The 24,689-nt window shown below is 40.5% G+C and overlaps 1 protein-coding gene across 2 annotated transcripts in view; it reads right to left on the bottom strand.

Moving 5' to 3' along the window:
* Window positions 1-23,572, bottom strand: part of LOC142370286 (vasoactive intestinal polypeptide receptor 2-like) — a 62,576-nt gene extending 39,004 nt beyond the window's left edge. Inside the window, exons 1-4 of one of the 2 annotated variants that reach the window (XM_075452779.1) lie at window positions 23,150-23,572; window positions 14,922-15,021; window positions 11,035-11,142; window positions 5,579-5,676 (exon numbers count right to left, since the gene is read on the bottom strand). In XM_075452779.1, coding sequence (XP_075308894.1) covers window positions 5,579-5,676; window positions 11,035-11,142; window positions 14,922-15,021; window positions 23,150-23,200 — 357 coding nt within the window. In that variant the 5' untranslated portion in view covers window positions 23,201-23,572. The remainder of the gene's footprint in view (window positions 1-5,578; window positions 5,677-11,034; window positions 11,143-14,921; window positions 15,022-23,149) is intronic. The other variant, XM_075452780.1, reaches the window with a different exon arrangement.
* Window positions 23,573-24,689: the final 1,117 nt, after the last annotated feature.

The following is a 24,689-nucleotide window of genomic DNA, read 5'->3' as shown; positions in this document are numbered from 1 at the left end:
AAAATCTAATCATTTAGATACTTTGAAATGATTTTTTATCACTAACAGTTGTTTCATATGTTTAGTGAACTCCAGAGGTACAGAAGTCATGGAAAATATCAACTAAATTAACAACTAACAGAAGAATTACAGTGATTCTTACATAAATTTAGACTTCTCTTTCATGACAGACTCCTGAACCCAAGATATGTCATGCTTTTTATTGTAAACTTCATTGAATTTGTTAATATTCATCCACTTTTTTTGCATTTCAGGCATTCAACACGATCCCCCCCCCCAAAAAAAGGAGAGAAAAACAGTTGGAACGGGCCATAAAGGTGGTAAAAACCTGGTAATGTCAACAGGTGATCGTAAACATGAAGCAGCACCATTACAAAATAGCAAACACTTTATCAACCAATGAAACCAAACCATGAAATATTTTCCCTCATACTGTCTGCAATGAGAATAAAAGTAAACTCAAGTATATCAGCCCAAGATATCTGATTCCTGAGTCCCAGGAATGCGAGAAAAGAAAGTGTGAAAACACACCAGTGAGACACGGAGTTCTTTGGTAATTTATTCCTTCAGTGAAGTTCATTTGGACTCCTCACACACCTCCCGTGGCTAGAAATACTGACTAAAGCAGCAAAATTGGATTAATCTGCAGCTGAAAATCGCATGCTTGTGTGTTGATGTGGATGATTTGTGATAGACAGTGCCTCCTAATTTCCAGAATAAAACCACTGACTTTGAAGCACAACATAAAGAAGATTAGGAAAAAGTTGTTTTATGATTTAAGAGGCAACAAGAAACAACAGAGGGTGAGAAAATAAACTCTGTGGCATCACACAGGATGTGCCTCGGGGTGTGAAGATGTACAGATACTAACACACATCCTGCAGACTAACAGCAGAGCTGACACAAATGCAGACGCTGCAGAGAAAACTTAGACAGTTTAATCTTTGTTCTTCAAAGATCTGCAACACTCATAAGGGCAAATACTCAGCTGTGTCACTCAGCTTCATAATCCTCTACAGAGTAAGACGATGGCGGGGGAATTCAAGCTTTACCTTCATCTTGTGAAAGAGCAGATATGGAAACAGACGAGAGCAGATTAGAGCGCCAAGTGTGCCTCGACCGATAACTGAACCCTTTATCTCTGCTGGAGGAGCTGGAAATTTAAGCCAGTGTCTCGCCTTGAGAGCAAACAACACCAAACCACCTGCCTAATATTATTCAAGTCCCACCCATGTTGCTAAAAGAGCCCTGACCCGTCGAGGACTCCACAAGACCTCTGCAGAGGTCCTGAGGTACAGTGTCAGGCACACATAAGCAGCAGATCCTTTAAGTCCTGTAAAGTGTGGGCCTCTCCTTGCACTGGACTTGTTTTTCCACAGAAAAAGATTGAAATCTGAGGATTTGGAGGCTAACTCAATACCTTTAATTGGTTTGTCATGCTCTTCAAACTGTTCTTGAACAATATTTGGAGTGTAGATAGAAGCTTTATTCTGCTAGAAGAGACCACTGCCCTCAGGAAGTCCCCCTGCTAATAAAGAGGTGTACTCTGACAACTTAGATGTCCAAATGTATTAAATAACAACCATATGGAAACCAGGACTTAAGGGTTTCCAGCAGAACATTTTCCTGAGCCTCACAGAGCGTTCTTCCCACAGAGCTTCCTCTTATAACAACAGACAGACCTGGTTGTCCAACATGATTACATTTTTTTTGCCAATTACACTCATAACAAGTATGAAACTATAGAAAATGTCTAAAAAAAACACCATAAGATCAGTATATCATGACAGCCCTAATCCATCCATCCATTTTCTATATCCGCTTAATCCAAGTTAGAGTTGCGGGGGGGTGGAGCCTATCCCTGCTGTCATATTGTTAAAATCAGGAACATCTTGTCTCAGAGTGATGCAGAAAAACTAATTCATGCATTTGTTACTTCAAGATTGGACTACTGTAATTCTTTATTATTGGGCTGTCCCACATATTCTCTGAAAAGCCTTCAGTTGATCCAAAATGCTGCAGCCAGAGTTTTGATGAGAACTAACAGGAGAGATCATATTTCTCCAGTTTTAGCTTCTCTTCATTGGCTCCCTGTTAAATTCAGAATAGAATTTAAGATTCTTCTCCTCACATATAAAGCTCTTAATGACCGAGCTCCATCATATCTTAAAGATCTCATTGTAAGATATTTTCCTAACAGAGCACTTCGTTCCCAAACTGCAGGTTTACTTGAGGTTCCCAGAGTTTCTGAAAGTAGAATGGGAGGCAGAGCCTTCAGTTATCAGGCCCCTCTCTTGTGGAATAAGCTGCCAGTAAATGTCCGGGAAGCAGACACCCTTTCCACTTTTAAGACCAGGCTTAAAACTTTCCTTTTTGATAAAGCTTATAGTTAGGGATGGCTCAGGTGATCCTGAAACATCCCATAGTTAAGCTGCTATAGGCCTAGACTGCTGGGGGGGGCTCACACCTTTCCTCACTTTACTCTCTTTATGTATATGTGACATTATTGTGGTCATTAACTCGTGTTTCCCTGTTCCAACAGGTATCCTTTGAATGGTGTTACAGCGCCGCCGCCGCCCCCCGCTCTATATGAACGAATTGGATTATTTTATGAATAATTATGATTACAATGAATTGAATTCCAATTGGCTTGAATTGGACTTTATTATTTAAGTGCCTTAAGATGACATCTGTTGTATTTGGCGCTATATAAATAAAAATGAATTGAATTGAATTGAATTGGATGAGAGGCGGGGTCCAACCTGGACAGGTCGCCAGTCCATCACAGGGCCACACAGAGACAAATGAGACAAACAACCATCCACGCTCACACTCACACTGGAAAAAATGCCCCTCCAAAAATAAGTAAAACAAACAACAAATAAAAGACGTTTTTGCTTGAAATAAGCAAAAAAATCTGCCAATGGAACTAGTGAAAATCGGCTTGTCAAGATTTCTTGAAATAAGATGTGATATTTAGGACTTTTGAGATAAAAGTGATCTTGAAATTAGCTTAAAAACCTCTTCAAATGTAAAAAAAAAAGCTTGTTTCATATGAAATTCGACTCAAAACAATTTGTTTTCAAGACTTTTTCATTTAACAAGATATTCCAGATGTATTGTCTTGAAACAAGTCCCTATATCTGGCTGAAATGGTACTTGTTAGGCAGTTGTGTCTGATATTAAGTGTAATGAGATATTTTGACTAGAAATGAGACAAATATACTTGGTAAGACTTTGATTTTTTTCAGTGCACTCCTCGGGTCAACTTTAGAGACACCAGTTAACCTAACATGCATGTTTTTGGACAGTGGGAGGAAGCCGGAGTACCCGGAGAGAACCCACGCATACACGGGGAGAACATGCAGACTCCACACAGAGAGGCCCCAGCTGGGATTCAAACCAGGAACCGTCTTGCTGTGAGGCGACGGTGCTAACCACCACACCACCGTGCAGCCCACAACACACCTAATTCAGATCAAATTTTTTAAAAAGAGCTTAAAGGTTTAAAATGTGTTTTAAATAGCTTTTGGGATTTTTGTTCCTTTCCTTCTGAGTGTTTATCAACTCTATATGTGCATTTAAAAGCTGGAAAAGAAAGCGTACTCATACATAAACCACTGGCTGCAAACTGCTTCTACGTAGATCTTGTTGTGAGGTTACAAAAACATTTGTGTATCGTTCCGGGATGAGCTCTGAGAAATGTGTGGCTTGACGTAGTCATCCTCTGTGGTCTGTAAGCCAAACCCACGGAAAAATATGTTGACTCTAAATCATTTTTAGAGTCAACATACTAACTAAGTACTACTAACCTAAAGGAAGCCCAGATAGAACTGGAGTTTCCCTCACCGCACAGCTAAGGTGTTACATATAAACATCTCTGAAACTGGACTGTAGTTTGCATTTAATAAACCAGAAATCTCACATCTAGATCTGCTCAACAGAATATATACCAAGTCTGCGATCTGTGCAAGAAAGCCCTCCATAAAAGCTGCACTTATATAAGAAGCCAACCTGGTTTCACAGATAAGAGTGCAATAGTTAGAAAGATGTAAATCTTTGTATCTGATGTTTTTTTTTCCCTTTTCACGCCACTCGACATAACTTTAAAAGTAAAGTCTTTATCTTGTGTCTCCTTAATGTATTCTGTCCGTTGCAGAAGGAGTGGAGCTCGGCACCTCATCCGTCTGTTAAACATGTGACCTTGTGGCTGAAAGCAACCGAGATTATCCATTTTACTTATACTAACTGGTGCATTCTGTGCTGCTACCATTTGTGATAAGAGAGGTTCCCTCGACTCCAAGTTGTCGTATCAGACATGAGCTGTGCACAGTTTGAGATTGCTCAGCAGATAATATAACAAAGGCAAGGCAAGTTTATTTGTAGAGCACAATTCGTACACAAGGCAACAAAGTGCTTTACAGCTACATAAAAAGAAGGCAAATAAAATCATTCCAAAAAACATTAAAAAATAATCATTAATTAATTAATTTAAAAGTGAAGAGTGCAGATAAAATTCTTTCAGGTGTCATATGCACAGCTAAACAGAACTGTTTTCAGCCTGGATTTAAACATTGTCAGAGTCGAGGCCTGTCTCACATCTTCTGGAAGGCTGATGTTAGGAGCATAAGAATTTTACACGAGCAGAGCTGTTATAAACTCTATTCTCTGAGCGACAGGAAGCCAGTGCAGAGACCTGAGCACTGGACTAATATGGTCGTATTTCCTGGTTCTAGTCAGGACTCGAGCAGCAGCGTTCTGGATGTACTGCAGCTGTCTTACAGCCCGTTTAGAGAGCCCAGTGAGCAGGCCGTTACAGCAGTCTAACCTGCTGGAGACAAACGCATGGATCAGTCTCTCTAAGTCTGGTTTAGACACTATTCCTTTGATTCTGGCCATGTTTTTTAGATGGTAAAAAGCTGCTGATGTTACAGATTTAATGTGGCTGTTAAAGTTCAGGTCTGAGTCCATTATTACCCCGAGATTTCTAACCTGATTAGTAGGTTTTAGAGAGAGAGTCTGAAGGTGACTGATAACACTTTCAGTATGAGGTGGATATGAAACTAAACAGATACACACGCAGCTCTGAACAGATCAGGAGACTTTCAGAGCACAAAATGGATTATTTTCAGGTCTCCACGGACAACAAGACCCATGTACTTTTTTAATTTTGTGCAGAAATGAACTGGGGTTTATAACGTGCCATTCTCTTAGCTTCTGGGTGCACACATATTCTTAGAAATGTAATTCACTGATTAAACTGACCTGAACATCTTTTTAATGAATCCACCAGCTGAGATGTATTTTTGTTCAAATAAATCTAACTTTTATGACTGAATGATGTAGCAGCATGTTATAAACTCCCCGAAAAAATGGCTTTGAAGAAGCTTAAAGCTTAAAGCATCTCCCAACAGTCCACAGGAAGATGCACACAAAGAAAAAGCGGAAAAATTAGAACTGTATCAAATGTTTTTAGACCTACAGCTGTGCACACTCTGCAGTCCGTGTCCAAAGACTCACACACAGCAAACACAACTTCAAACGGACACACTGACCTGGTTTCAGAAGTGGAGCTCACCTCTTTCGGTTGATCTGTGACGTTTGATGAGCAGACGACTCTGATGTCGGGGTACACGGACGACCAGCCTTTTTCTGTGCATTTTCTGCTGAGGTTACCTGAGACAGACACAGATGGTTTACCGTCTTTAGACCCCTGCAAACTGAGACTGTTACTGGGACATCAAACATGATCAAATATATGAAAGGGTCACAGAGCCCCACTCCGGCAAAAAGGAAATGTGCATGTACGAAATGTTTACGTCACACTTTGGGGGGAAATTTGTGAAAATTCACCACTTTCCAGCATTTAGAATGTGAACTTTGATTGGTTTTTAAGCTTTCTAGTTAAGCAAACACGATATCTTTAGGTTTTTAGCTGACTGATTTAGCCAAGATTCAGAAAACTCTGACATTTTTATTATTGTCCAAACACTGAGGGTGAATAATTAGAGCAAATTGACAGAGTGACAAAGTTACATATTAGTAGGATTTATAGTTGTACTTTGGCAGTTCTTAGGCTGTGGAAACTTTGGACTCAGTCACATTTTTATGCCATGTTTACACCATAAATTATACTGCACATACTAAAGTTTTACATTAACACTGGGTAAACATTGTGTATATTTTCAGATGCAGTTGATATTGTTTATTATCACATGGCCTCCAGAGAGTTTTGCTGCCAGGTGGAGGCGCATTATGGTAACCTGTCAACAAAGCTTCTGCAATGTGTAGAAGTCATGAGACATCCATAATAAACCTGATCTATGAATCATTCAAGCAGAAAAAAGGCTGAACCAGTGTTGTGTCGACACATAACAGACAACTTAAACCAGTTTGAAATTTTATCTTTAGGTACTTTGTTATAAGCAGCCTGTCACAAAGACACATAATTTGTTCCCATTTCTTTAGTTTCAACTATGAAAAACAGCAAAGATAACACAGTCTGACAGACAGAAAACAGGATTTCTGCAGCAACAAGGTGATTCCCAAAGAGCTGTTAGCTGGAAACTTGGCATATCTCAGCATGGTGTGCAGTGTGTCCTTAAAACATTTGAGGAAACTGGACAAGTGGAGGACAAAAGAAGAAGTGTCAGGCCTAAAGAACTATCTACAGCAGATGAACAGGATCTGAAAGTGATGTCCTTAAGAAAGAGGAAAACATCCAGCAAAGACCTGACACAGGAGCTGAGAGATGCATCTGGACCTTCAGCTGATCCATCTGCTGTTGGCCCAAGCCTCATCAGAAATGGGCTCCATGGAAGGGTGGCTGTCAGGAAGCCGTTCTTAAGGAAGGGAAACAGGGAGAAAAGGCTGAGCTGTGCCAAAGGACACAAGAAGTGGGCTGAAAATCAGTGGCAGCAGGTCTGATGGAGGGATGAATCCTCCCCAGAGCCCGGAGCTCAACATTACTGAAGCAGTGTGGGATCATCCTGACGGAGAAACAAAGAAGAGCTTTGGGATGTTCTTCAAGAAACCTAGAGAACTATTCCTGAAGACTCCTTAAAGAAAGGACAGAAAGCTCGTCTAAGAGGGTTCAGGCTGTGCTGGAGGATAAGGTAAATAAAAATAAAACTTCCTTTTTCCAGATGCGAGTGGGTTCAGTGTAGGAGGTACAGGACACCGACCTCTGCCTGATAGTCAAACTGCAAGGTGTCCTCAGCATTTTGTACCTGAGGCGTGAGGAAGAGCTGCTCCAGAGTCTTCATAAGGTGTGAAGTGCCACCGGAAGTTGATCAGCTCGCTGGGCCGGTTCTTCTTTGGAACTAGAACGATGCATGATGTCTTCCAGAGGATGGGCACTCTCCCTTGTTGAACACCCTGCAGGTCTTAAGCAGTCGGAGGGGGCCGCTCTGGTCCTGTGGAAGGGGGGACTGGCAGGGGGGAGGGTCTGCTGTGGTGTTGGAGTGGGGGTGTATGTAAACCAGGTGGTGGTCGGACTTGCCCAGCGGGGGGAGGGCGATGACTCTGCATGCCTCCTTTACGTTGGTATACAGTAAGTCAATTGTCCTGCTGTTTCAGGTGGGGCAGTCCACAACCGGGTGGACAGCAACCAGGGTTAGGGTCCAGGGTGACGTGATTGAAGTCTCCAGAAATGATTATGAAGGCTTCAGGGTGCCATGTCTGCAGCTTTGCTGTGACAGTGTAGATTTTCTCACAGACAGTGGCTGCATCAGATCTCGGAGGGATGTAAACACAGAGGGAGATCACGTGACTGAACTCCCTCGACAGATAGTTTTTAAATATTCATAGATTTAACTCAGCATCTGATAAGTCTCTGTGGAAAAACACAGCACTGCATCAGATACATTAATCTGCACACAAAAATAGTTAATACTTTAAAACGCAGCGTACCAATGTTAAAATTGGCTTTGTTCTTAGACATTATGAATGAAATAGTCTCTGTACTTTTCCACGATGACCTAAAGTGATCCAGGAATGGGGAGACAAAACAATTAGCCTGGGAAAACAGGTGCAAGATTCACACACACACATTGTTTTGGGCTGATCCAGAGAACATGACGAAGCATGTTGAACCTACTCATGTCCAATCATACTCGGTCGAGTGTGAGTCCAACCTATGAGGCTATAAATGCAAATGATACGCGGAAATCGAGGCTCAGTCTGACGGATTTCCTGCGGGAGCTCTGTTCCACTGAGCCCAGCGCTGATATGCTTGACGTGTGACTACCAATAAACACTTTATTTAACTTGAGATTCCTCCGGCTTGTTCTTGAGCTTCCAATGAAAGAATCGATCTAACACCAACATGTAAACACTGAGAAAACATTTTTCCACCCTAATCTAAGAAAACTATCTGGTTTCAGGACATTCCTGACTCCAATGACCAGAAACCGACTAAAAGTTTTTGTACATATCAAACAAGACAATGGGAAAGTTAATGAACTTCCCAGGCCTGCAGCTTCCAGTTTTCAACCATCAGTCAGGCAGAACAGATGCCTCCAAAACAACACACACTGGTGATCCAGATGAGACACCACCTCTCTCCAAGTCAATCGCCTACAGGACAAAGAACATCCAGGAACAAGGAAGAAGCTGCTGGGAACTGTAATTAAACTGTAGTCAAACATAGAAAATGTGAGCAGTCTATCACACTTTTTAATCCATTACATTTCCACAATTACTCCTCATTTTCTCTAATCCTTCAGAGCTAATTGTTGTTTTTCGTGTTTAAAAAGTAAACAGCTGATTTGTGCTTCTAATCAATCTGGACACCACCGGCTATCACATGATAATGACTAAGCTTTTATTAGCTTTTTCAAATGCATCTGCTTTCGAACATTGACCGACTCAAGGAATAGGAAGTTCGGGCCCAAATCTATTACTTGTTTGACAGGAAGCCGGGAATTATTGGCTCCCGTCACCTCAGGCTTGGTCAGATTGCGCTTTCACAGCCCTCAGCAGAGACTGTGAGGTAAATCTGATGCTATGACCAACAGGAGAGTCATACAACTCGGTGGTTACAGCTTCAGTCGGGACCTCTGACGCCGAGCAGCTCTTATCCTGCTGCTGATTGGATGTTTCACCAGTTCAACAGCTGACCTGATGTTTTCTGTCTCTGCTGAAGGGGCAGGAGGTGAATGAACCAGCTGTTGGCAGATAGTGCTGAAGGAATCAAAACCAGTTACAATTGATCAAACCAAATCTGTAAAAGAATGAGAAACTAAATGAGCAACATACTGAGTGAGTTAAAACTTTACGGTGCAAAGAAACTCGACTCTCAACAAGTAACCTCTGTGTTAATGCTGAAAGATTTAAAAACAGGTTACACATGCTGCCATCCTGATGAGGTCTTCAGTGAAGGTTTTACTCGTTTAGAAGCACAAACCACATTCGACACGTATTATAACAGCAAGGCTCCGAAGATAAAGATTCCAGATGCCTGCAGTCAAAACACGTCACACGCTGAAAACATCTGGAGCTTTTAGAAATAAAAAAGTGATTCAAAAACGGCCCAGATGTGTTGAGCAGCCGAAATAGAAAAGAAAAACTACATCAGTTGGTCTCAGTTCCCAAACACATACCATTTTTACACTAAAGTACGTGTTTAAAAGGGTTTTTAAATGCAGATTTAAAACATAGCCAGTGGTAGTGTGTTTACTCTCAGTGCCCTGGGTCTACATGTACTCCCAGAACAACCTGCCAGGGGACAAGGCTGGAAGCTACGGCAACATGAAGGGATAGCACTAAGACGTCTATGTTAACCTGCTGCTGTTGCACCTTGTGAGTCACACATACCAAACAGAGGAGGATTAGCCCTGCATCACTGTGTCCTTAGACGCATCAAGTCCTACTCGTGCAATCAGCTGACAGCAGCACCGTTGGTTAGAGCGGCGTGTTCTGCGATTCTGGCTTGTTTCTTTACTTTCACACATAGCACGATGCACAACATCATTCCCGGCTTTAAAAAGGCAGATGTGGATGAGGCTGCGTTATCCTGCAGTCTGCGTTGGACCACGGTTGTTAAAAATCACAACTTTCTGAGTTAATTTGTGGATTTTAAACACACAGATGTTTTGGAACTCAGACTCAGCTGCCAGCTGTGCAGGTAAATCCAAAAGGTTTTCATCAAAAAGGTTTTCCATCAATGCCGATCAGAGCTGGAGCAGATTAATACCCGCAAGCCAAGTGTGTGAGTGGTTTCTTTAAAGTGTTTTTCATTGAGTTTAGTTAAAAGAAGAGCTGATTTAACAGAGTGGGAAGCTTTAGTGGGACATGCTTTTGTCATTAGATTCAAAATGGACATAAATTCTGATTTTGACGTTGTTTTTGTGATATAATCATATATGTTTTAAATAATTTGCAAATGATTGCATTAAATGTTTTAATACATCCTACACAAGATCTCAACACCTTTGGAAACATGGTTTTGATATCAATCAGATATTTCGTTTAACATTAACTGAAGAAATTTGTATTATTCTGCTGTAGCATTGAGGTTTGTGCTTTTACAGACAGCCTCTCTGGTACTAAAAAACGGATTTCCAACCATCCTCAGAACTTATTAAGTGTTGATTTGCACTAACTGTCTGTTAAGTGGACAAACTTAACTGTTTTCAGGCCTTCGAACCGTTTCACATCTAAATGTGATTCTTATTTTGTTTATTTTGCAAATCTAAGTTGTTCAACTCGCAGTCTTTATTGGCAAAGCTACAAATGAGTTGCACAAGTATTGTAACTTGGTTTAGCAAGCTGTTTCTCTTTAAAAGATCTTTGGGCAGATGATTATTTAGCAAGTGAAGCAAATTAGATCCAACAATTAAACTGAAAGAAAAGTGAAATACTGATATTTGATTGATTTTTTTCCTTTATCGGTAATGAGCACTGAATGGAACAGGAGGACAGAGGTGTTCTTTGAATGTAGGACTGTCCAATTCCCACATTTTTCTGTAGTGTTTGTGTGCTAAGGAGGACAAATGAAGGCAGGAGGAAGTGTGTGTTTGAGGTGAAGCTCACCATCCTTGCCAAAGAAGAGCAGGAAAGGGGAGGGGCAGGGAAGGGTCAGCACTTCACCGACCGCCGCACTACGCCAACACGAGACGTTGTTCCACTCGCCTTGACATCCTGCACACAGACACACACAGAGATTAAAAGTTAGCAGGCAGAGAACTTCCTGTTTAGTTGAGTTACGGCTTTGAACTACAATGAACTACAAATCAAGTCCCCATAAAAGCAACCAGACCGGCAGCTTTGAAAAATGTGACGATACCTCTCATATTACTGATCAGTCTCACTTATTGCAACCCCAGTTCCAAAAAAGTGGAGACATAGATAATGAAAATATGAAAATGTAGAGAAAACCAGAATGCTGTGATTTTCAAATGTCATAAAGAAATTCAGAGTGAGCACAAAAACATTTTACACTTTTATTTCACAAAACATATCAGCTCATCTCGAATGTGATGGCAGCAACATGTCTCAAAAAAGTTGGGACAGGTTCATATTTCCCGCTGTTTAGCATTCACTCTTCTTTTAATAACATCTGTAAACATCTGGGGACTGAGGAGAACAGTTGCTGGACCTTTGGGAGAGGACTGTTGTCCCATTCTTGTCTGATAGAGGATTCCAGCTGCTCAGCAGTCCTGGATCTTCTTTGTTGTATTTTAAATGTTTTCAAATGGTGAAACATCTGGACTGCAGGCAGGTCAGTCCAGCACCTGAACTCTTCTACTATGAAGCCATGCTGTCGGAATAGATGCAGGATGTGGTTTAACATGCTGAAATATGCGAGGCCATGTTTCTGGATCATGTTCACATATGGCTTCTTGTCTGCATGATAGAGCTTCAACCTGCATTTGTGGATGTTACGGTGAGCTGTGTTCTCAGACATGATCTCTTGAAGTGTTCATGCAGTGATTTCCAGGACAGAATCAGGTCTGTTTTTAATGCAGAGCCGCCTGAGGACCTGCACTGGAAAAAATGCCCCTCCAAAAATAAGTAAGAAAAACAACAAATACAAGACTTTTTGCTTGAAATAAGCAAAAAAATCTGCCAATGGAACTAGTGAAAATCGGCTTGTCAAGATTTCTTGAAATAATTAGGACTTTTGAGTTAAAAGTGATCTTGAAATTAGCTTAAAAACCTCTTCAAATGTAAAAAAAAAGCTTGTTTCATATGCTATGTGACAATTTGTTTTCAAGACTTTTTCATTTAACTAGATATTCAAGATGTATTGTCTTCAAACAAGTCCCTATATCTGGCTGAAATGGTACTTGTTAGGCAGTTGTGTCTGATATTAAGTGTAATGAGATATTTTGACTAGAAATTAGACAAATATACTGGGTAAGACTTTGATCTTTTCCAGTGTGAAGGCCTTGAAGGAGTTTTTTCACTGCAATAATCTATGAAATTTCAGTGTAACAAAAAAGGTGTCTATTAATTTCGTGTTTGTCAGAGAAATCCCTTTATCATTTTTTTTTCATAAAACAAACAAAAAAAAAGAAAACTGTCATCTTTTCACTTGCTTTTTTGATTTTTCAAACCTAGAAAATCCCCATCCTTGTTTTAAAAATCAGCTGAAATGTTCGGAAATAATATTAAAAAAAGTAAATGCAGATATCACTAATCTGCTCTGATAAGTCTTACAGCAGTATCTCATACTGGTTTGTGATTGAAGATTAAACACGTGTGAGAAAAATCTCCCGTTGCTCAAGCTGCAGAACACAAAGATACAATATTTCATCATCACTGCAGGGAAACATTCGAACAAACACAACCTTACAGATAAAACCAGACCAGCGCAGTGCTGCATGCTCTGTATCTTTATGTACGTGTGCTCTTGAATTACTCATGTTGCGTTTATGCACACTGTGGGAACAAAAAGCAACATTTCATCATGATTTAAGTTTTTATTTGAAGGGTAAGTTGAGATTTATGTCAGTGTAGCAGGTAGATGACTGACTGACTCAAAATTCTCAATGTTTCTGTCCCATCATAAATACCAACACTGCATTATGCAGTTATCCTGAAAATGTCCTGAAAAGGGAGGAGGACTGTTGTTAAGGATAGGCGCTAAAAGTAGCTGGTTATGGTTAGGGAAAAGACTCAGGTTAGCTGGTCCAGTCCAGAGTCCAGACTAAACATGGAGAAGCAGCATTTAGCTGTTATGCTGCAAACAAGTGGAACAAACTGCCAGTGGAGATTAAACTTTCACCAAATGGAGACATTTTTAAATCCAGGTTAAAAACATTTCTGTTCTCAAGTGTCTATGCATGAAATCTGCACGATATCTTTGAACTTATTTAGACTATTACTTGTTTTTAAATGCATTTAAATTATGCTATTTGTTTCTCTTTATATTCTTTAATGTATTTTTAATGCTTCTTCCACTCCCTGCTGCAATGCTTTTATTTTATGTAAAGCACTTTGAATTGTTTGAACATGAAATGTGCTATATAAATAAATTTGATTTGATTTGATTCAGATCGAACATTTTCCATATCGTCGTGGCGATGTGTCCAACACTGTTACATTATAGACTCGGAGGAAACCCTGCGTGTGATGCTTTGGGGTACCCTCTGCATTTAAAACAGACACAGTGGGTTCAAGACCAAGTGTGACTCTGCGACAAGTAGGGAAAAATGGGTTGCTAGGTTTAAAATACACCTCCTCACAGTGTTAATCCAGTAGATTGGATAAGGATGAAGAAATAAACTGCTTTGCTACGTTTATTTGGCCTGTGGAAAAGAACTTTGAATACCCAATACTGTTTGAGCATCACACAGCTTGTGACCCTTTTCATCAAAATTTGATGCAATTGGCCTAAAACATCTGGAAAGCCTCACAGAGATGATTATTTACTTGCTATGATGCTAAGGAGAATACTGTTGAGCAGCTTTCAGTGGAATAATGACTCATCATCTTGTAATAAATCCATGATCTAGTATAACAATACTCCCATAAACTGCGGTGGGTCTAGACTGTAACGTTTCAAGTTAACAGGACTGTTCAACATATGCAGCTATCATTAAATTATGGCTTTGAAACAGCTTTTGTGTGCATGTTTTAATAGATGGATTATCCTGAAGCTCATGCAGCCATTAGCAGTAAATACTGCACACACGGCATCAATACTGAGAACATTTGAACACACAAAGCTCAATCTCTGGGTTTTACAGACTGTTCTCACATCAAATGACTTCTTAAAAATGCAGCATCCGATGGAGGCATTTGATATGTTGAAATGATCACAAGCCAAACCTTCTTTAACTGTAGAGCATAAAGGAGCTCTGCACTGCTCATGTCTTTGTAAGGACCAGGTAAGGCTGTCCTAAAGCTAACCAAGTGGTTTTGGTGCCTAAATCTAACCAAAGACAGGCTGAAAGTAAAAACTAAATATCACTTTAAAAAGAAAGTAACAGTATTTCAACTGAATTAATTCATCTCTGACCCTTTCACAGAAGCTAATGTCTCGTCCCCACCACAGCAGTAGGCTGCTCCAACAGCCAGATGGGTCACTGGAACATGACTTATTTACATGTTTCAGTCAATAAAGGACAAGTTTCACAATTTGGTGCTCATTTCTCTTACCTGTACACCTGTGACACCAGGCTGCCTGTAAGATTAACTGCCCTTATGACTACAGAAAGCCCAACGTGTGTGTGTGCGTGTGTGTGTATATTTGTGTGTACTTCCTGATTATTTGGCCTGAGAGGTGAATAAATGATTGATGGGTCATGTGTTGAAACAGCTCACAGTCACACCCTCCTCCTTATGTAACTGACGTCACCGACCTCGGTCGGCACACACATGTTTTGGTGGTTTTTTGAGCGTGGCCTTTGTTTCTGCAGATGTATCGTAACTAACACATTCTTGTGTGCTTTTCAAGGTGTGTTTGCGAGTACCTGTGGCAGTTGGCGTCTGTTGCTGCAGTTGTGTCTGACACTCTCCTCTGGCTCTTTCCATCTCCCAGTGCAGCAAGCAGTGAGGAAACCTTCCACTACCCTGTCAGGACAAGGGGAAATAAATATTATGAATATTACCTCCAACCGACGCTAACCTCCTGTCAGTCAAAGGTTCAGGCTCTGCCTCTTTGTGCTGCTGTTTGATAAACGTTCCTCAGCTCTCTGGACTAAAGTTCACGTTTCTGCAGCTTTCTCATGCAGGCAGTGAATCTCTGATAAATCTGAGCCTGACTTAGACATTTAGGCCTCTGTTCACACAATGAACTCATTCTGCTCCAAATGTCGTCTGCTCTCAGTCATCCAGGTCGAAGTAATCCTGAGTGCTTAAAAGGAAGAGAACTGAACCAAAAAGAAGTCAGGCTGTCTTCTCTTAATGCGTTTATAATAAATGGTTTCAAGGTTTTAAAGCTAATTATTCCCTTAACCCTTGTGCGGTCTTATCATTCTGTTTACTCCCCTTGTCCTACGGGTCAAAAATGACCCGCCCTATCAAAGCCCCAAAATAAAGCAACTGAATAGAATTTTAAATCCAAAATCTACTTTGTATGATGAAACCACCTGTTATTTATCTATTCAACTCAATTCAATACAGTTTTTATCATGTGTTTTTTGTTACACAATACAAAAAGACAATCACCAGTTTTCAGGATTACACTTTTTTTTTTTTTTACCACAAACCAACTGTCAGTTGGACCAACAGTTTTCTTGTTTTCTCAGTTTTCTTTTAGGGCGTATTCAGACCAGGAAAGTCCGATAGTTCACTTGCTTTGGTCCGAACCTTTTTTATTTTCATTTTGGTGCGGTTCGCTTTCAGACTGTACATTTCAGTAAACGGACCAAAATATGTCATCAAAGCCACGCGCCCTGAAGTCGTTCGGCTATTGGTCAGAATCGACACGCGCAACACAAAGTGCTAAGTTCAAAAGTGAATGTAGTCATGGACGCTTTCCGTGCCGTTATTGCTTTTAATATAATCAAAACTATATGTTTTTTCAACGTATATGATATGTGGGCATCTGCCCAAACGTCCACAAGAGCACGGGTCTCCTCTTCGGCCCACGTTTGTCCCCTACTCATTTTCGGTCTTTCGTTAGCTTTACCACAGCCGGTCTAGTAATTAGAAGAACGACGCTCTGTTCTGTTACCTAGCAGCAGACAAACGACGGATGCTCCCGAGGTACAAAAAAGCAAAATATCTGGGATTAGGTCCGGTCTGCTTTCACACCTCCAAAAGATCCGCACCAGGGTTCGTTTGATCCGGACCGAGTCCAACCTTTCAGCTCGGTCTCGGTCCGCTTGTTTGGTCCGGACCAGAGTTCGGTGGTTTGTATTCAGACCATCCCAAAAGGTCCGAACCAACGGAAATCTGGTCCGTTTGGTCGTTTGGTCCGGACCAAACGAGGTAGGTGTGAATACGCCCTTACATAACAAAGGTTTATTATTGCTATTATAGAAATGTGAAGTAATTACTTCCGAATTAATTATATTGAAAGGGAAAAAAACAGTGAACTTTTTTTCTGGTGTTTAAATGTTTTTATAATTCATGGCTCAAAAATGACCCTTAAGACAATCTTTGTGCCCTAGTGGTGTACAGCCCACATGGAAACATAAACGAAAATAAAGTATGACTGTTTCTAATGATGGGGTCCCTTTAGGAAAAGTCATAAGATTTCAAGTTGTAAAAAGATAGTTTAAGGTATTTTTTCTACAGCTAAACAGGCTCACTTTTATTTTATTTTATTTGTAGTTTATTTGGCAGGGACAATGCAGTGCACATTATTACAAACATGACATGGCAAAGGCCATGACAAAACTTGCAGATGTGAATACATAAAAAGGTTTATAGCCAGATGGCTAATTTGCAACCCCAGTCCCTGATCAGGCTTCCTATTCTAATTAAACATCATATAAATCACATACAACATAGAAATATTCAATTACATGTTATCTTAAAACATGCATCCTATAGCATTAAAACCTTGGTCAAAAGAAAAACAATATAATGTGTGTGAACTATATGTGTTGTGTGTGCATGTGTGTGTGTTATCTATTGTGTAACATCATGATTACAGTTTTGGTTTTCCTTCAGCCAGTGTTTCACTTTTCTGCTAAATGTTTTAAACTCAGTCTGTGTTTTTATTTCATTTGGTAATTTGTTCCACATTTGAGTTCCAATAACTGAAAAACTGGACTGTCCAAAACTGGTTTTGCGCACCTCTGCTTTTGACCCGCAAGACAACAGGAGGGTTAAAGACTGACTCAATGTGATTATCTAAATACCCATTTTAATGAACACAAAACATACAAAACACTGGCCAACTAAAACCAAAAGATTCAAACCTAATTTTTACTTCCAGGTCCTGAAAACAAAACTTTTGTAGCCAGAAATGGACCAAAGCAACGGGACATTGAAATGAAAAAAAACCCTATAATGCAGGTTGTTTTGATGATTTTTTGCTTTATATATATTTATAGAATGAGAAAATTAAATCAACATGGTCTGGTTAGCTGAAGCTGAGTTGCTGCTAATACAGTACGAACACATTTTTCAGGCTTCTGATGAATGGTTACCGGCTTCAGATCAGAACCTGTGTGTGTTCTGGTACAGCTGATGGTAACCAAGGACACACACACTGAAACAGAGTGTTCACAAAGCCCAGCGTTAACAATCCAGACAAAGAGAAAAGCCCTCAACCAGAATGAGTTCATGTGTCAACTTGACTTTGCTGATATACTGAGTTTGTATGTGTGCTGGGAGGTCTGTTTACACTGAGATATATCTCCACTCTCAGCTGCATGTCAAACCTGTCAGTGTGTTTATAACACTCTCCGTCACACACACACTCCCACACACACACACATTTCCTCAGCTTTCCTCTCTTCCTGCTGGGACTCCATCGATTCTGACCAAACCTGCCACATCAACACGTTCATTAATAAAATACCACTTAACTTCTGGCAACATCTGACCAATCCCAGAGGAGAATGACATTTAAAACACATTCATAGATACACATACACTTATTTTATGAACTCTGAGAATTCAAACAGAACAAATTTGTTGACATGGAAGATTAAAGCATCGACTGTATTTCTGTGAGAAAGAAGGAGCTTTTATCCAAAACTAACAACGTGTTTCAGCTCTTCCCTGTGAAGTCTGGTTCTCAACTGTGAACCCAATGGTTCCTGCTGAGGATATTAAAGGATAAGACCGGTTTTTTGACATTGGGCCCTTGATTTCACATTATAACATGATGTTCTACTCACCCCTGCTTGTTGTTGGTAATTTGGAGCTGTTCCGAAGATATTCGAGAGGCGTCTGGCTGCTCTCTTGAGATATTCGGCCATGAAACGGTTTCCTATGGGCAAGCTTATACAGGCACAAATTATGCTGTTTATAATTTATTAATTACTCTACACCAGCACTGATAACGTGGAGGTGCGTCGCTTACTTAAAAAAATCCGGGTTACTGTAATTTTGATTTTTTTTGTCGTAAAGTGGGTGTTACTGACGTCCTCGTCGTGCTACTGCCACAGACAGCCCACAGACCTGCTGCCTATTTATTCATTCGGCTAAAATTCAAAATTAGTAACCCGGATTTTTTTAAGTAAGCGACGCACCTCCATGTTATCAGTGCTAGTGCACAGTAATTAATAAATTATAAACAGCATAGTTTGTGCCTGTATAAGCTTGCCCATAGGAAACCGTTTCATGGCCGAATATCTCAAGAGAGCAGCCAGACGCCTCGCGAATATCTTCGGAACAGCTCCAAATGACCAACAACAAGCAGGGGTGAGTAGAACATCATGTTATAATGTGAAATCAAGGGCCCAATGTCAAAAAACCGGTCTTATCCTTTAAATCCTTAAAAATGATCCACTCATGTGGAAAAAAATGCACCCACTTTCATTCTAAGGTTTTATATAAAATTACATGATAAAAAATTAATCCGGTCTTTGCCAGGTTTTAAAATTAGGTAAAAACAACGTCCTCTTTCCAGCGTTGCTTCAGCTCATTGAGGTTTGCAGCATTGGTTTATGCACAGCTCTCTGAAGCATCTCAGTCAGGCTGAGGTCTGGACTTTGACTGAACCATTGCAACACCTCGATTCTTCTCTTCTTCAGACATTCTGCTGTAGATCTGCTGCTGTGTTTGGGATCTTTGTCCTGTTGATGAGCCAGTTTCAGCCCAGCTTTAGCTGTCGGACAGACGGCCTCACATCTGACTCTAGAACACTTTGGTATCCAGAGGAGTTCATGGTGGACTCAATGGCTGCAGGTTGCCCAGGTCCTGTGGCTGCAGAACAAGCCCAGATCATCAGCCCTCCACCACCGTGCTTGACAGCTGGTGTGAGGTGTTTGTGCTGATATGCTGTGTTTGGTTTCTTCCAAACGTGCTGCTGTGCATTATGAGCAAACATCTCCACTTTGGTCTGGTCTGTCCAAAGGACATTGTTCCAGAAGTCTTGTGGTTTGTTCAGATGCAGCTTTGCAAACCTAAGCTGTGCTGCCATGTTCTTTTTAGAGAGAAGAGGCTTTCTCCTGCAGCCCTTCCACACAAGCCATACATGTTCAGTCTGTTTCTGTCTTTCCTCCTTGTGTGTCAACACACACCTGGACTTCTGCCTATATGGGGTGTTCACACTTACTGACGATCAATTGATGAAATGCATTTGATCAGCAGCACCTTGCTGCTTCTTACCATCTTAATTCTATGGAAGCAGTAAGGATGTCCTTAAATTTTCAACCATGCTTTTAGATAATTAAGTCATTTTCACATTGTTTATTTTACCAACATGTTGTGAAAATGAGCTAAAAGACTCAGTGCATTTCTTTGGGCATATTATCATCAGTGGATAAATATGCATTTTGTAGAGATGTATGAGTCAGTGCATCAAACTGGAAACTTCTACCTGTGCAGATGGGACTTATTGTACTGGAGATGAAGGTGATTGAGTAGCTGCTTATGTTCCTTTTACATCCTGATGTACTGCAGATTATATCAGTTTCAGGGCTGACAATACAGAAGAAAAAACGAGTTTGATTTGAGACTTTCAGTTCCTGTCTGCAGTTTTTCCGGCAAGAATGTTTTGGAATGTGAACATCTAATAAATGTGTCATGCTTGAGTAAATTAGGAGGAACAAGTCTGAGTTGGAACTACATGAGTAAACTTTCTGTTTTCTTCAACTTCTCTGTTCCCTGGTTGCCAAACTTTTAGAACTGTTGGCAGATATTTCAAAAGGAAACAGGATGGGTAAGAGATGGAAAGTAAGACATTTGCAAACTAGAAATAGGTCTCCTGGCTTCAAACAAACAAAGATTGATGCAAATCCAGCTGTTCCCGTTTAGAAGGACTGTGCTCTACAGAGGTTTCACAACAGGTTCACATGTTTCTCTGGGTTCACATCTCCCATGTTTCCCTTAATACAAAACAACAAAAAAAGACTATAAATAGAAAGCAGCAGCAATCAGGAAGTGATGGATTATTTGATCTAATTTAATCCGTCTCTGTCTAACAAATAACATCGTCTCTGTCGTGTAACAAGAGCCCACAGATCCATGACGGGATGGAGGATGAAATGTTCAGGATTAAAACAAAACAAAAGATTTTTCTCCCAGTTTTTAATCCTGAACCTTGTGTGACCTCTTCTCGCTGGTCCAACTCATTCGGCTTACTGAGAACAAAAAAAAAGAAAAGCAGAAGCAGTTTGCTGTAAAAGACTGACACGCATGAGCCACAGGCACTAAATGTGAAGTGACCACACTCTTAAAAATAATGACAAAGCACGTAGGATGTTTGGGCATCTTTTCTGTGAATCCGGTTTGTCTCAGCTGAGACCGAGACTCTGTGAGGACCAGATCATTGATTTTTCACTCCAGCTGGATGTTTGCACTTATTCTGGGATGATCTGCTTCCTCCCTGACAGTTCCACATGATGAACAAAGACCTGCCTAAAGCCTTTGTACCGGGCTGCCCTCAGTTCAGCCAAACCAATGTCCAGAAAAACAATGAGCAAACGGTTACAGATCAATGCCATCGACATTCATGGCTATTTTCTCCCCTCAAACTTTGGGCCTGCTGTTCACTGCAGACTCACAGATCAACATAAATCACATTAGAATAAAAGCTCCTGGTCAGACTCACACCTCCTACAAAATACACACCTGTGTATCTATTTTTCTAGTTAAACTTTAAACTTCTCTTCGTGGGCTTCACTACAGGCCACTCTTCATCATGACATGTTTGAAAGGAATTCTCCAAGTTATCAAACTGCAGTCACGCAACAGCTAAAAGCCTTTTCCTCCGATAAACGCTTGATTTATTCAGCTCGAAAAGAACTGGTCAACAGAAAAACTTTAAATCTCTCCCAGCAGAACATCTGCATTTTGGAGCCTTCTCACACTACCGCACAAGACTTTTGGTAATAAATGTTGACTTCTGAAAACAGGCTTCACACGTTTTACGTCTTAAGTCAACAATTGGGACAAAATACCCGGAGCAGTTAAAAACTGTCACACTGTGACGCATACAGTGTTTACAGTCAGAGCGTAACACCAGAGAGAGCTGATTCAAATGCATCCGGTAAACATTGATTTTGTGGTTTGCAGGTCAGAAGATGTGTAGACGTCCAGGTTGAAATTGGACCACTCATATTGAAGCAATGATACGTCAAACGAAACATCACTCTTCAATTCAACTACCCACAACCGACAAAAAAATGAGACGCAAAAATGGCATCAAAACACGTCGAAAATACAAATCCTTAGATATGAAATTAAATAAAAGCAGGCTTCTATCATTTAAGGTCTTGATCTAAAGCACAAATGTAAATATATCAATATTTGAGGTGTGTTTTAAATATCGGGGTCACATTTTACACTGTATCAGTGATTTAAATGTGTATATGCTGATGAAGCAAAGTTTTTACATACAGTCCTGACAAATAGAAACAACAGCCTCCATTATTTCTAAGGTTTAATGAGGTAAATCCAACCTGAGATGAAATGCAGGAGCAGTGTGTGAAAAACTAAGTGAACCCTTACTGCTGCCACAGGAATTTAGAAGGTAAGTAGCAGCCTGGTGCTGCTAATCAATTAACTTGATTAATAGATCATCAGTAAGTGTGAGAACCTGATACCAGCTGTCAAGCACGGTGGTGGATGGCTGATGATTCGGGCTTGTTCTGCAGCCACAGGACCCACAACCATGTGAGAGACTGATAACATCATACAGAAAACCATTCTTCAAGTTTTGCCACTGATTTTCAGTCCACTTCTTGTGTCCTTTGGCACAGCTCAGCCTTTTCTCCCTGTTTCCCTTCCTTAAGAACGGCTTCCTGACAGCCACCCTTCCATGGAGCCCATTTCTGATGAGGCTTGGGCCAACAGCAGATGGATCAGCTGAAGGTCCAGATGCATCTCTCAGCTCCTGTGTCAGGTCTTTGCTGGATTTTTTCCTCTTTCTTAAGGACATCACTTTCAGATCCTGTTCATCTGCTGTAGATAGTTCTTTAGGCCTGACACTTCTTCTTTTGTCCTCCACTTGTCCAGTTTCCTCAAATGTTTTAAGGACACACTGCACACCATGCTGAGATATGCCAAGTTTTCAGCTAACAGCTCTTTGGGAATCACCTTGTTGCTGCAGAAATCCTGTTTTCTGTCTGTCACACTGTGTTATCTTTGCTGTTTTTCATAGATGCACCTAAAGACATGGGTTTAGTGGCTTAACTAACAAAAAGATTCCTCTGAAAATGGTCAGGTTACAAGGAATGGACTGAAAATGAGTGAAAAAGCAGCCAATGTCCAAATAAAAACTTTGAAAGACCTTCAGAGAGCCTGGAGAACTATTGCTCAAGACCACTTTAAAAGATTAGAAGAAAATCTGGCTGTTCGGAAGGAAAATATAAAGAAATGAGGGCTGGATCAAGACTTAAGCTGTAAATAAACGAGATCCCGTCTGGATATTAGTCGAAAATAAAATAAATCAAATAGATCCTTTAAAAAACTCACAGTGAGTAACTCTTAGGAATTTTAACCTCTGGGGTTTAAAATCATTCTGAGAAATGCTATAAAGTCGAAGCAAATGCCCTCATAAAGTTTGGCTTTCAGAACGCACCATTCTGATAAAAAGAAGCGTAATGGTAACAATAATAAGCAGAGGACTGACCGTGTGGATCACGCCGAGCAGAAGCAGAGCGAGTCGGTGCGTAAAGGACATCTCATCCAGCGGAGGGTTAAACCCACCTGAACAGCAGCTCAGCGCTCATCTGACTCTTATCTTCAGTGAGAAACAGGTGTGGTGAAATGCTGCCGGACTGCAGGCTGACGGGTTTGTGGCTTCAACGCGCAAATCTCCGCCTGTAACTCAGATCCGTCACCTTGACGCAGTTCCAACACGTCGCTTCACCAACCAGATCTCACTTTGGCTCCCAAAAAAAATAGAAAATAAAGATGATATAGGCACCAAAAACATGAAGACACATTGACCCCGGTGACGCAGAGGCAGTAGAATATGACACTGACACCCGAAAAAGTCCAAACTGACGCGGACCAGCTGGAGCGCACGAGCCGCGCAGAGACAAGTCACACAGCCGATGATCTGGGCTCACTCCCTGCTCCCTGAAGCGCGTCCCCGTCACACGTGCAACCTCTGGTCTCCCGGGACCGATGCGCGCTCCCGCTGCGCGGACCTGGAAGAGCCTTCAGGAATTTTAGTGTTTGTGTGTTGACGACAAAACCCAGCAGCGACCTCATGTGCACACCAGAAGAAAGGGAAAATTTGAGAGTAATTTGGCCCTTAAAGGGGCCTCGATTTGACCCCAAACAATGAGCTCATCACATGAGAATTACCCTAAAAGAACTATTTCAGGATGAAGAAACTTCAGATAAACTAACAAAAAGCTGTCTAATTTCTATTGAAGTTTTTCTGTGCCATCAGAGTTTGAATACGAATTTCTAATATTGATTTTTTACAGCATCAAAATCAGACTTTGAATTTATGTAAAAAAATTTTTTTCAGATATTTAATTTTTTTTACACTGATTTTTGTTTTTAGAAATTGATTTTTTTTTTACACTGTTGGTTTTTCAAATTCAAAGTCTGATTTTGATGCTGTAAAAAATCTATATTAGAAATTCGTATTCAAACTCTGATGGCACAGATAAACTTCCATAAATTTCTATTTACACATCGCAACTTTACATCTGGAATTTAAAGCCAATAATCCAATAATCCATGTTTAGGCTGATATGTAAATCTAATCTAACATATTCACCCAAAAATGGGTCTGGTGATACTGTACAAGCTCGATGCTTTTTCAAATTCTTGTCCCTTAAGGTCCTCCATCAATGCTGATGTTGACGAATTTAAAAAAGTTATTACAACAGCCAAATGAGAAGAAATCTGTAGGAAGCGAAGATATTTATTGTTAATTTATTTTGTTGCTATACATCGTTTTTTCATCGTCAGCTTGCAACATGTTACAAAAACAGATGGCACAGTAAAGCTTTTACCACAAAGAACAGTTTTTAGCTGTCACATTGCCCCATTCTTCCTGCAAACACGACTTATGTTGCACAATTTTAAACCAACCCAGATCAAAGAAAATGAGAATAACTTCATTCATGTAGCACCTTTTAAAAAGAGAGTTTACAAAGCTCTTTGGCAGATCAGGTAGAAGAAACTGTGAGCCCAACAAGTCCAAGTTA

Source organism: Odontesthes bonariensis, chromosome 20, assembly GCF_027942865.1.
Source record: "Odontesthes bonariensis isolate fOdoBon6 chromosome 20, fOdoBon6.hap1, whole genome shotgun sequence".
NCBI lineage: Eukaryota > Metazoa > Chordata > Actinopteri > Atheriniformes > Atherinopsidae > Odontesthes > Odontesthes bonariensis.
The sequence above is the reverse complement of the archived record's forward strand: the minus strand, read 5'-3'. Positions and strand labels throughout refer to the sequence as shown.